Source organism: Gnatocerus cornutus, unplaced genomic scaffold (genome assembly GCF_029298725.1).
Source record: "Gnatocerus cornutus isolate USDA-ARS CGAHR unplaced genomic scaffold, icGnaCorn1.1 ctg00000023.1, whole genome shotgun sequence".
Classification (NCBI taxonomy): Eukaryota; Metazoa; Arthropoda; class Insecta; order Coleoptera; family Tenebrionidae; genus Gnatocerus; species Gnatocerus cornutus.
This window is the reverse complement of record NW_028275375.1, coordinates 1,762,821-1,776,909: the sequence shown is the minus strand read 5'-3', so window position 1 is coordinate 1,776,909 and position 14,089 is coordinate 1,762,821. Positions and strand designations below refer to the sequence as shown.

Genomic DNA, 14,089 nt, shown 5'->3' with positions numbered 1-14,089 from the left:
TACAATTATTTACTTAAAAATGTCGAGATAATTTCGACATTATTACGTGCAATCAATTTGTTAATTGCTACATTATTGTCGACTATTTTTAGCCACAAAAGAGCCTCGTTTTTGCCATTTTATCGAATTGCAAGTATGCGAATAGTTTACATTCTTCTCTCATTCATGTACGTCGGACAAGGAGCGACAACCAGGTAAGTCCAGTGGTGGGGGCCACATTCACCTGACTTAGCTCAGCCACTTCTGTGGGAACAAGTTTAGTTTGTGTTGTGAATCTTGTGAAGTTTATGTGGATTTTACCGGTTTTACTGTGTGGAGCTAGCAATCGATAGGATTTTCAGAAAACGAGGCCTTATTACTTGTGATTCTCTTATCAGCAGAGGTGCGTTGGGTGTTCATGATTGTTACTATTTTATACAGGTGTTTTAGGATTTGTACCCTTTTTTTATTGTTTTTTTTCGTGTGAAAATATCGTTTTTGAGTGACCGCCACGTGCGCTTTTTGCCCGAAATAACAGTGCTAATTGGTGGTACCATGAGAAAGTACTTTCAAGTTCCTTCTAATTGTAGTTATTAAGATTTTCTTTCCGTGGAAACTCGTCATATTTCACATTACACCCATTATAATAATATAATTAGTTTCTATTCAATTCTTAATAGCTCCTCTTAAAATGGACCTCTACCATTGTTTCGTTAATTCCGATAGCTATAATTGCGCACCCACACCGTGAAGTTAGCTTCCAAACGTTACATAACGTGCAGATTTTTTGGATCTCAGGAAGACGAAACTAATAATGTTTACCTCGCACGACTTGGTTCGCGGGTTGAAGAACTTCAAGAACTTGAAATTTGGGCACTTTTGATAACATTTTCGCTTTCTAGTTATTGTTTTGCATGCCTGCTCACAAATTGTACCGCTATTCATTTTTAATGCCTTGATAACTATTGGAGAGGTCCGGGATTAGCGGCGACTGAGCCAACAAAAAGTTATTGAAAGTATAAACACTAACAATGTGAGAGATAAGGAACGAGGGGGCCGTCAAGGTTGCTGATAAGATGATTTGCGCCGCGGCGAATTTATGTTGGTGCCGGCATGTCTGAGGCGTTTAATTTACAATTTTACAACGAAATTTTAGCTTGGATTAGCAGATTGTTACATATTTCGAATTTGAGGTTTCTCAACGGAATTCTGTCGATTTCTCGCTTATTTATGGAGCAATCGTGAACTATTGGTGCTCATTTTACGCAGAATTTCACGCGGATTCCAAAAACGTGCGAATTTTTAATGTTCGTCAACAAATAACCGAATTATAAGCCATTAAAGTTTTGGATTTTTTAGAGCCCAATATTTCCGAAACTACGACATATCGAAAGATGAGGATTTTACCATCGTTTTCATTGCTCTTTTTTGTTAAGAATCCGCTCTCAAAAATCCAAAATTTGCTAGTCGATTTTTGGGGACAAAAATTTTGCTACTCAATAAAAAAAAATTCGTTTTTTTATCGTATCTCGTAAACTATTTGACCCAACAATCTCAAATGTGCCCAGTTAATAGATCTCGAACTGCTTTTTCGATCGATCTATGACTCAAATCAATTTTGATCGTTATCTAGTTTGTTAAGAAAATTTGCTCATTTTAAGCAAAATTTTACGAGGAATCTAAAACTGTCTTCATTGTTTCTCTACGTCAACAAATAGTTGAATTAGAGACGTTTGATCATTTTCAAAATTGTAAAGCTTTAAAAATAACAGTTTTCTAAGTCTAATTTAATCGATATCTCGCTTATTTACGGAGTAATTTTAATTTATTGGCGCTCATTTTACGCAGAATTTTATGCACAATTCAAAACTGGGCGAGTTTTTCCCGTACGTTAATAATTAAGCGAATAAGAAGCGATTAAAGTTGCGGATAGCGAATTTTTAGTTTCCAACTATTTTTACCTTAATTTCACTAAATTATATAATTTAAAAAATGGAGAGAACATTTTAAGAATGTATTTTTGCTGGGACATCCTTGAAATAGTCAATATCTAATATGAAACTAGAAACGTATCAATGATTATTATCAGAGAAAGTTCAATCATTCATTGCTTTTAATTTAGCATTTTTCCAATGAATCTAACGTCCTTAATCTCATGAAATTGTTTTAACTACGAACAATAGAACGATAAAGCGATCAATCTCGATCAATTTCTATTTCCACGTCCCTCCTCATCCGTTATGCCAAACAATGCGACCTCCATACATGACGTCCGCGAAAAATTATTATCCAGATCATGGACACTGCCATTATCTTATGGTACCCAAATCATCATCATGGTCGGCGAAGAATGTGGTCAGTCGTGACTATTGTACCAATGGTTGCTTTTCAGTTGAATAATTGTCCTTCGGTTTGGTAAAGAGATAGTTAGAAAGGACAAGTGGTCAACGCTAACATTCTCTGGTTACCTTTCTTCGTTGTACATATGTTGAGGATGTTATGATGAAGCTGGGGGTTTTTACATCCGCAAGTTGGTATGCATACTGATCCACCTGTATTGACCGTGAAGCCAATGAACTGTGTGATTGCTGGGGTACCATCTGACAATCACACGTTGAGCACCGTTTTATGGAGTTGGACTTAGGTATATCCGGATAATTATTACAGGTATGCTATGAATAACTATTGAGGTTGTTGTTCGTGGAAATCAGGTGTGAAGGAGCAGATGGTGCAACAGGAAGAAGACAAAGAGTTGGAAGGGAACAGAAGCGGATTAAGAGCCGTTGAGGGCTTCTAAAGAATGGACTCTGATGTCTTCCTCGGCTCTTTTGATTTATCTTACATTATCTTCAAAGTCTCTTGTGGTTATTTTCTCCAGTTTTTCAAGATTTTTATTTTACTTTTAGATTTTTCGTATTTTGTTATCCTCGGAATTTTCTAGTTTTTTTGCGACTGCATGATTTTTCTTCGCATTCTTTAGATTCTGGTTTTCGAGATTATTTGAATTCTTTTTAGATTTACTTTAAATTCTGCCTATTTCTCCTTAGATTCGCCAGATTTCCTTTAATTTATTTGATTTTTTTTATAGTCTAGACACATTTTGAAAAATCTCTAAATTTGTTACTTCTGTCGAAAAACTTTGACATTTGGCGTAATTAGTAAGTAAATTCAGACCATTAACCTCTTTTAATTTCATTTCTATAGAGTTAAAACTCTCAGAGTTATTTTTTTTTACAAAAATTTTGAAAATCTTTGTGATGTCCGACTAACAAAAGTCTCTAAATTTTGTTACTTCTGTCGTAGAACTTTGACATTTGGCTTAATTAATAAGTAAATTCAGACAACTAACCTCCTAAAATTTTATTTCTATAGAGTTAAAAATCCTAGAGTTATCTTTTTTTTTTCTTTTGGAAATTCTTGTATTGTCCGACCAACCAAAATCTCTAAAATGTGTTTCTTCTATAGCAGAATTTTGACATTTGGGATAATGAAAAAGTAAATTTAGACCATAAACCTCTTCAAATTTCATTTTTATAGTCGAAATTCTCAGAATTTTTTTTTTTTCAAAGAAAATGAAAATGTTTGTGGGGTCCGACTAACAAAAATCTCTAAAATTTGTTACTTTTGTCGTAGAATTGTGACATTTGGCGTAATTAGTGAGTAAATTCAAACCATTAACCTCTTTAAATTTCATTTCTATAGAGTTAAAACTCTCAGAGTTATTTTTTTTTACAAAAATTTTGAAAATCTTTGTGATGTCCGACTAACAAAAGTCTCTAAATTTTGTTACTTCTGTCGTAGAACTTTGACATTTGGCTTAATTAATAAGTAAATTCAGACAACTAACCTCCTAAAATTTTATTTCTATAGAGTTAAAAATCCTAGAGTTATCTTTTTTTTTTCTTTTGGAAATTCTTGTATTGTCCGACCAACCAAAATCTCTAAAATGTGTTTCTTCTATAGCAGAATTTTGACATTTGGGATAATGAAAAAGTAAATTTAGACCATAAACCTCTTCAAATTTCATTTTTATAGTCGAAATTCTCAGAATTTTTTTTTTTCAAAGAAAATGAAAATGTTTGTGGGGTCCGACTAACAAAAATCTCTAAAATTTGTTACTTTTGTCGTAGAATTGTGACATTTGGCGTAATTAGTGAGTAAATTCAAACCATTAACCTCTTTAAATTTCATTTCTATAGAGTTAAAACTCTCAGAGTTATTTTTTTTTACAAAAATTTTGAAAATCTTTGTGATGTCCGACTAACAAAAGTCTCTAAATTTTGTTACTTCTGTCGTAGAACTTTGACATTTGGCTTAATTAATAAGTAAATTCAGACAACTAACCTCCTAAAATTTTATTTCTATAGAGTTAAAAATCCTAGAGTTATCTTTTTTTTTTCTTTTGGAAATTCTTGTATTGTCCGACCAACCAAAATCTCTAAAATGTGTTTCTTCTATAGCAGAATTTTGACATTTGGGATAATGAAAAAGTAAATTTAGACCATAAACCTCTTCAAATTTCATTTTTATAGTCGAAATTCTCAGAATTTTTTTTTTTCAAAGAAAATGAAAATGTTTGTGGGGTCCGACTAACAAAAATCTCTAAAATTTGTTACTTTTGTCGTAGAATTGTGACATTTGGCGTAATTAGTGAGTAAATTCAAACCATTAACCTCTTTAAATTTCATTTCTATAGAGTTAAAACTCTCAGAGTTATTTTTTTTTACAAAAATTTTGAAAATCTTTGTGATGTCCGACTAACAAAAGTCTCTAAATTTTGTTACTTCTGTCGTAGAACTTTGACATTTGGCTTAATTAATAAGTAAATTCAGACAACTAACCTCCTAAAATTTTATTTCTATAGAGTTAAAAATCCTAGAGTTATCTTTTTTTTTTCTTTTGGAAATTCTTGTATTGTCCGACCAACCAAAATCTCTAAAATGTGTTTCTTCTATAGCAGAATTTTGACATTTGGGATAATGAAAAAGTAAATTTAGACCATAAACCTCTTCAAATTTCATTTTTATAGTCGAAATTCTCAGAATTTTTTTTTTTTCAAAGAAAATGAAAATGTTTGTGGGGTCCGACTAACAAAAATCTCTAAAATTTGTTACTTTTGTCGTAGAATTGTGACATTTGGCGTAATTAGTGAGTAAATTCAAACCATTAACCTCTTTAAATTTCATTTCTATAGAGTTAAAACTCTCAGAGTTATTTTTTTTTACAAAAATTTTGAAAATCTTTGTGATGTCCGACTAACAAAAGTCTCTAAATTTTGTTACTTCTGTCGTAGAACTTTGACATTTGGCTTAATTAATAAGTAAATTCAGACAACTAACCTCCTAAAATTTTATTTCTATAGAGTTAAAAATCCTAGAGTTATCTTTTTTTTTTCTTTTGGAAATTCTTGTATTGTCCGACCAACCAAAATCTCTAAAATGTGTTTCTTCTATAGCAGAATTTTGACATTTGGGATAATGAAAAAGTAAATTTAGACCATAAACCTCTTCAAATTTCATTTTTATAGTCGAAATTCTCAGAATTTTTTTTTTTCAAAGAAAATGAAAATGTTTGTGGGGTCCGACTAACAAAAATCTCTAAAATTTGTTACTTTTGTCGTAGAATTGTGACATTTGGCGTAATTAGTGAGTAAATTCAAACCATTAACCTCTTTAAATTTCATTTCTATAGAGTTAAAACTCTCAGAGTTATTTTTTTTTACAAAAATTTTGAAAATCTTTGTGATGTCCGACTAACAAAAGTCTCTAAATTTTGTTACTTCTGTCGTAGAACTTTGACATTTGGCTTAATTAATAAGTAAATTCAGACAACTAACCTCCTAAAATTTTATTTCTATAGAGTTAAAAATCCTAGAGTTATCTTTTTTTTTTCTTTTGGAAATTCTTGTATTGTCCGACCAACCAAAATCTCTAAAATGTGTTTCTTCTATAGCAGAATTTTGACATTTGGGATAATGAAAAAGTAAATTTAGACCATAAACCTCTTCAAATTTCATTTTTATAGTCGAAATTCTCAGAATTTTTTTTTTTCAAAGAAAATGAAAATGTTTGTGGGGTCCGACTAACAAAAATCTCTAAAATTTGTTACTTTTGTCGTAGAATTGTGACATTTGGCGTAATTAGTGAGTAAATTCAAACCATTAACCTCTTTAAATTTCATTTCTATAGAGTTAAAACTCTCAGAGTTATTTTTTTTTACAAAAATTTTGAAAATCTTTGTGATGTCCGACTAACAAAAGTCTCTAAATTTTGTTACTTCTGTCGTAGAACTTTGACATTTGGCTTAATTAATAAGTAAATTCAGACAACTAACCTCCTAAAATTTTATTTCTATAGAGTTAAAAATCCTAGAGTTATCTTTTTTTTTTTCTTTTGGAAATTCTTGTATTGTCCGACCATCCAAAATCTCTAAAATGTGTTTCTTCTATAGCAGAATTTTGACATTTGGGATAATGAAAAAGTAAATTTAGACCATAAACCTCTTCAAATTTCATTTTTATAGTCGAAATTCTCAGAATTTTTTTTTTTTTTCAAAGAAAATGAAAATGTTTGTGGGGTCCGACTAACAAAAATCTCTAAAATTTGTTACTTTTGTCGTAGAATTGTGACATTTGGCGTAATTAGTGAGTAAATTCAAACCATTAACCTCTTTAAATTTCATTTCTATAGAGTTAAAACTCTCAGAGTTATTTTTTTTTACAAAAATTTTGAAAATCTTTGTGATGTCCGACTAACAAAAGTCTCTAAATTTTGTTACTTCTGTCGTAGAACTTTGACATTTGGCGTAATTAATAAATAAATTCAGACAACTAACCTCCTAAAATTTTATTTATATAAAGTTAAAATTCCAGAAGTTATTTTTTTTTACAAAAATGTTGAAAAGTCGTTTTGTTCGCCTAACCAAAATCTCTAAAATTTGTTTCTTCTATAGTACAATTTTGACATTTGGTATAATGAAAAAGTAAATTTAGACCATAAACCTCTTCAAATTTCATTTCTATAGAGTTAAAACTCTCAGAGTTATTTTTTCCAAAAAAAATGAAAATGTTTGTGGGGTCCGACTAACAAAAATCTCTAAAATTTGTTTCTTTTATAGTACAATTTTGACATTTGGGATAATGAAAAAGTAAATTTAGACCATAAACTTCTTCAAATTTGATTTTTATAGAGTCAAAATTCTCAGAATTATCTTTTTTACAAAAATATTTAAATTTTTGTTATGTCCGGCCAACAAAAATTTCTAAAATTTGTTACTTCGGTCGTAGAACTTTGAGTTTTGACATAATTAATAAGTAAATTTAGACCATGAACTTCCTAAAATTTCATTTCTATAGAGTTAAAATTCTCGGAGTTTTTTTTTTAATTTTGAAAATTTTTGTAGTGTTCGACTAACAAAAATCTCTAAAATTTGTTACTTCTGTCGTAGAACTTTGACATTTGGCGTAAATAATAAGTAAATTTAGACAATTAACCTCCTAAAATTTTATTTATATAGAGTTAAAATTCCAGGAGTAATTTTTTTTTTACAAAAATGTTGAAAAGTCGTTTTGTTCGGCTAACAAAAATCTCTAAAATTTGTTTCTTCTATAGTACAATTTTGATATTTGGGATAATGAATAAGAAGTAAATTCAGACCATAAACCTCTTTAAATTTTATTTCTATAGAGTCAAAACTCAGAATTATCTTTTTACAAAAAAAATTTAAAATTTTTGTGGTGTCCGACTAACAAAAATCTCTAAAATTTGTTACTTCTGTCGTACAACTTTGAGTTTTGGCACAATTAATAAGTAAATTTAGACCATTAAACTCCTAAAATTTCATTTCTATAGAGTTGAAATTTCTAGAGTTATCTTGTTTTTTCAAAAATTTTAAAAATTTGATAACAGCTCCTTGGATGTTCTAGATTTTACCTTGAGTTTCTCTGGATTGTTATAAATTCTCCCATTTTTTTGTTAAAATTACCATCTATTCATTGCACATTTTGCATATAATCGCCTCTAAAAACAAACAAATTTTCTTGCACACATGCAAGCAACACTTCATTCCAAAGAAACGGTCATCAATATTCATGAAAATGTAAAAGTACAAAAATCGCCACTCTCAGTAAACAAGTTAAACGCTCGGAACAAGATAGCAAAATTTGAAATGAGGAAACGAAGAACTATGTGTAAAAAATCGTGTATCTTGAAAGACAATTTGATCAAGCGGTCTTCAGTTATGCAAAAACCAGTGATTTATTAACAACTTCCGTGTTTCTCTGTTGAATTTCTTCATTTTTTCAGCACGTTCACCACTGTATTAATTATTCTCGGTGTAAATAAAGCGCAAAAAATCGATAATGGTTAGATGGCAATCAATTTCATCGGCGTAGGTGCGGTTATCTCTCAATTCCAATTTATTTACTTCTTCACTTCTCGGAGCCAACAATAGTAAAAACAGTAACGCTTGCCTGCTCTCATACTTGAAAACAAGAGTGAACACCAATTAAACCGTTGATTAGATCAAATTTCCTATAAATCGCTCGACAAACTCACCATGCGTTGGCAACACGTTGGCAAAGCCACCACCTGTCTTCCGGTGGTGGAAAAACCGTTGGAAGGGTGGCAGCGGCTGAATTTAGCTGTGCAAGGCGAATAAAATTATTCATATTTGGGTCAAGCATTTGTCCTTTCGCTGACTTAAAAGGTATTGCCGAGTTGGATGACTCATCCAGATCGGCAATAGCAGGCCATTGTCTTCTGGTTTCGCGAGCTGAGACCACATCTATTACTTCTGCTGGAGTTCCAAGGAAAAAGACGAATTGGCCGATCAAGCGTTGGTCTTTCTAGCGGATGTGACGTTCTTTTGTTTGCTTTATGGGAAGATGACCATAGAGGAAGTGGCCGTATCTGCCACTTTCCCATTATTTCGTAAAACAATGAAGACAGGTTTAGTAAGTCGTGAGATCGCACTGGAGAACAGGAAGTCAAGGTTACTTTTTTCAAAGCAAATTAAGCGTTTAAACATTTTTTTTTGCTAATAAATGATTACTAAACCGTTACGATGAGCAGCTTCAGGTGTTAACTACAGTGGTCCAGCGGTGATAACATATTTTCCTAGTTTTGTAGTAAAAGAACTGTTTTTATGGAGACGATTTAAACTTTCTACGCCGCGACAACAAAGTGGTGATTTTCTTTTAAAGAGCTAAATTATTGTCATTGACAATGATGGCTTTTGGTGGAACATAACTTTTACATTTAGCAATGCACGTTTCATTTCGGAAAATAGTTCGAGAGCGGTGGTATTTACCTTTTACTTTTTGTAATTTAGAATAGACAAAAAAGGAAACTTGGAGTTATCAAAGTTAATGAATTTGTGCAATTATCCCAGAAAATGATTAGCAAAGGTCAGAGTCGTAACAGTTAGCCACCTCCTCGTTGGATTTTTAGATCCGGATCTAATTAGAGAATTCTCTTGAAGATTGGATATCTAAAAAATCTCGATTTAGGAGAGACGCATTCCAAGTGCGATTTTTCTATTTGTGTCAAGTATTTGAGGTGCGAATCTGTATTATAAAAATCTAGAAACTCTGAAGATACTGTTGGGTCCTGCGGTCGATTTCTCGCTTATTTTTAATTATATTATTTGGGCTCATTTTGTGCAGAATTTCTCGTAGATTCTAAATCTGGGCTCGAAATTCACATCCGACAACAAAAAACTGAGTTATGGTTGATCAAAGTGTCATTTTTCAATGTCTCAGAAACTACGACAGATTTTTAAAAATGCTTTGCGCCATCGTTTTTCTCGCGATTTTTTACCTTTCTCGCGAAAATTCATGACTAAAACTATGCCAAACTTCTGATACCGATATCTCGCTTATTTTTGGAGTTAACTTGAGTTATTATACATCGGTGTACGCAGAATTTTCCGCAGATTCCAAATATGGGATTGAAATCAGATTCGACTACAAATAACCGAGTTATGGCCGATCAAAGTTTCGGAAAGTTGATTTTCATTTTTCGTAATTTTTAAATTTAAATATCTCGGAAACTATTTGAGATATTGAGATGCGGTTTGCGCCATTGTTTTTCTCGGCTCATTTTACGTTAGAAAATGTTCTCAAAAGCCCAAAATTCAATAGTCGATTTTTCGCGAAAAAAAATTTTGACTCAAACGATGGAAATTTTTATTTTTTTTTATTTTTGGCCATAGCTTGTAAACTATTTGTCCGATCGATCTCAAATTTGGCCACTAGATAGATTATGAGCTCACCTTTTCAAAACAGTTTTTGGCCAATGCCTCGTTTATTTATTAAGCAGATTCAACAAATTTTGGTCTCATTTTACGCAGAATGTCGCGCTGAATCCAAAAACAGGAGAATTTTTGAATTTTCGTCAACAAATAACTGAGTTATGGCCGTTTGAATTCTTGAGTTGTCGCCAGAGGACCAAATTTTTGAAGGTTCAAAACAATTCGTGCTCGATATCTCAAAAACTATTTCAGATATTGAGATGCGGTTTGCGCCATCGTTTTTCTCGCATTTTTTTACATAAGAAATAGTTCTTTGATTTTTCTACAGTCGAAATTTGCAGATTTTCGCAAAAATTCATGACTAAAATTATAGCAACGTTCTGAAATCGATATCTCGGTTATTTTTTGGAAAAAATACGTTATTATACGCCGAATTTTGCGCAGATTCCCAATCTAGGATTGAAATTCAGATCCAACAAATAGCGATCAAAGTTTCGGCTAGTGAGGCTTCGCTTTTGAAAATTTTGATTTGACTTTATAATCTAAATTTATAATAAAAATGCAATTACCGATACAAATTACGACGTTCAAGAAGCTGCCTATTTATGGATATTTAAGAAAATATATCATGAGATAAAGAATGCGATTAGAATTTTTTATCGGCGAGATACCATTGTACTTGATCTTGAATTTTCTCCAAAAATACTAGTAATTTTAATTCCTCTAATTCCCAAGCATTTCTTTTCCAGAAAATGCTCATTTCTTAAGCCACGCTGTCTTCGCACCCTCCAACGATGCATCTCAACGGCGACTCCATGGACTCTTCAGTGGAAAATAGTAAGTTTTACTTTCTTAACCATTAAAAGTCAACAACCTCTCCCACTATAAGACAATTAACCCAATTACTCACTTTATTACCCATAGATAGAAGAAATTCAATCAAGTGAAAAACCAATTAATTAGATAGCAACGTACTAGAAATTTATGCGCAGATTCCACGTAGGTATCCGCATCATTTTTGGCGAATCCATGCAAATTTATTCGCATCTACCTGTAAATTTTTTATAGAAGATGCTTCACCAAGGTTAGCATGTTGCATGAAAATCCTGTTTACGTGGGTCGCAGCTCGTTTTGTTTGGACGCTAATTGAGTTATGACATAACTGCATTTGGAAAGTTAGAAAAAAAACCGAAATTCGTTGACATTTCTTAGGAGAATGGGCTTTTTTTTATTGGAGTTATCGATTTGTGGGCACTTTTTTGCGACGCAGGTGTACATAATAGATTTCGACGTGCATTGTTGCTAATTCAAACAGTTGTCGAGTAAAGGTCACATTAAGAAATGTTTGCTCATTAATTTTCTAGACAAATACGGGTTTGACGAAGGTGATGTAAGAAATGCGAGTTTGAAGAATAAAAAGCGTCGACAATAGATGTTTACTGTAGAAGCGTCTAAAGAAATAAGTAATTTTTTGTTCATTGCCAGAATTTTTTTTATAATTTGTCCCTTTTGCTCTATAATTTTGTAATTTGGCATAGTTGGTAACGAAGCCTAAAGTGGTAACGTTCCCAAATTTCATTGCTGTGGCTTTAAAACTAGTGGAGTTAGAGCATTTAACATATTTTTTTGGAAGTTTTTGGTTCAGCATCAAAATAAAAATGTTAAAATTTTGACTCTTCTGGGCTAGAATGTTGCGATTTAGCACAGTTAATTAACAAATGTTGATTTGTAGTTTCCTCAAGTTTCGTTGGTTTGGCGTTAAAATTACCTGAATTAAAACCCTTTGTATAAAAAATGGGATTTTTGGTTTATCAAAATCAAGTCGCTTTTGCTCTAAAATTTTGAAATTTGGCACAAATAGTAAGCAAGTCTTAGTTAGTAACCTCCCCAAATTTGATTACTGTAGCGTTAAAATTACCAAAGTTACAAGCCTTAAGAAACATTTTTAGAAAATTTCGGCTTATTTTCAGAATAAAAATTACAAAATTTCTCTTGTTTGACCTAAAATTTTGTAATTTAACAGTTAATAATGAGCTCCAAATAATTATTTTCCTAAATTTTGATTGCAGTGGCGTTAAAATTACCAGATTTATAACCTTTAATACAAATTTTACGTAGTTTTTGACTCATCTAAAGAAAAAAATAATAATAAAATCTGTCGCTTTTGCTCTATAATTTTAAAATTTGGCACAATTAGTAAGCAAGTTTAGGTTATTAATCTTCCCAATTTTGATTACGGCAGCATTAAAATTCCCAAAGTTACAAGCCTTCATAAAAATCTTTCGGAAATTTCGGCTTATCTGCAGAATAAAAAATTCCAAAATTTATCTCGTTTGACCGAAAATTTTGCAATTTATCTCAGTTAATATGGAGCCCCAAATAATTAATTTTCCGAATGTTGATTCCTGTGGCGCTAAAATTACCAGAATTACAACCCTTGATAAAAAATTCACAGTTTTTGGCTCATTTAACGAATACAAATTCTAAAATCTGTTCTTTTTGCTCCATAATTTTGAGATTTGGCCCTACTAGTAAACAAGTCAGTCCAAGTTAGTAACCTGCTCAAATTTGATTAATGTAGCTCAAAAATTAACAGAGTTACAAGCCTTAAGAAAAATTTTTGGAAAATTTTGGCTGATCTTTCGAATAAAAATTTCAAAATAACAGCTACAAATAACTAATCTTCCCAATTTTGATTGCTGTGGGGTTAAAATTACCAGAATTACAACCCTTAATAAAAAAATTTGGGAAATTTTGGTTTATCTTCAGAATAAGAAATTCTCATTTGACCTAAAATTTTCTAAATTGAACACCGAGAATAAGAAGTTCCAAATAAGTAATCTTCCCAATTTTGATTGCAATTTCGTTAAAATTTCCAGAATTACAATCAAATTACAAGAAAAAATTTACAGTTTTTGGCTAATCTAAAGATGAAATTTTTTTAAAATCTGTCCCTTCAGCTCTATAATTTTGAAATTTGGCCCAACTAGTAAGCAAATCTAAGTTAGTAACCTGCCCAAATTTGATTAATGTAGCCTTAAAATTACTAGAGATACAAACCTTAAGAAAAATTTTTGGAAAATTTCGGCTGATCTTTAGAATAAAAATTCCAAAATTTGTCCTGTTTGACCGAAAATTTTGCAATTTAACTCAGGTTATAAGGAGCTCCAAATGACAAATCTTCCCAATTTTGATTGCTGTGGGGTTACAACTCTTAAGAAAAAAATTTGGGAAATTTGGGCTTATCTTTAGAATAAAAATTCCAAAATTTATTTCGTTTGATCTAAAATTTTGCAATTTAACCCAGTTAGTAAAGAGCCCCAAATAATTAACCCCTCAAATTTTGATTGCAGTGGCGTTAAAATTACCAGAATTACAACCCTTGATAAAAAATTTACGCAGTTTTTGGCTCATCTAAAGAATAACAATTTCTAAAATCTGTTCCTTCTGCATTATAATTTTGCAATTTGGCTCAACCAGGAAGCAAGTCTAAATTAGTAATCTGCCCAAATTTTATTAATGTAGCCTTAAAATTACCAGAGTTACAAGCCTTTAGAATAATTTTTGGAAAATTTCGGCTGATCTTTTGAATAAAAATTATAAAATTTGTCCTGTTTGTCCGAAAATTTTGCAATTTGACTCAGTTAAAGAGGAACTTAAAGTAACTTATTTTCCCAATTTTGATAACTGTGGGGTTAAAATTACCAGAATTACAACCCTTGATAAAAAATTTACGCAGTTTTTGGCTCATCTAACGAATAAAAATTTCTAAAATCTGTTCCTTCTGCACTATAATTTTGCAATTTGGCTCAACCAGGAAGCAAGTCTAAATTAGTAATCTGCCTAAATTTTATTAATA

General features: G+C 31.4%; 1 protein-coding gene across 1 annotated transcript in view; it reads left to right on the top strand.

Moving 5' to 3' along the window:
- The first annotated feature begins 214 nt into the window (after window positions 1-214).
- The window catches only part of LOC148166295 (echinoderm microtubule-associated protein-like 2), a 47,793-nt gene continuing 33,918 nt past the window's right edge, over window positions 215-14,089 (top strand). The window contains exons 1-2 of the mRNA XM_088048943.1: window positions 215-382; window positions 10,980-11,067. Coding sequence (XP_087905069.1) covers window positions 11,025-11,067 — 43 coding nt within the window. The 5' untranslated portion in view covers window positions 215-382; window positions 10,980-11,024. The remainder of the gene's footprint in view (window positions 383-10,979; window positions 11,068-14,089) is intronic.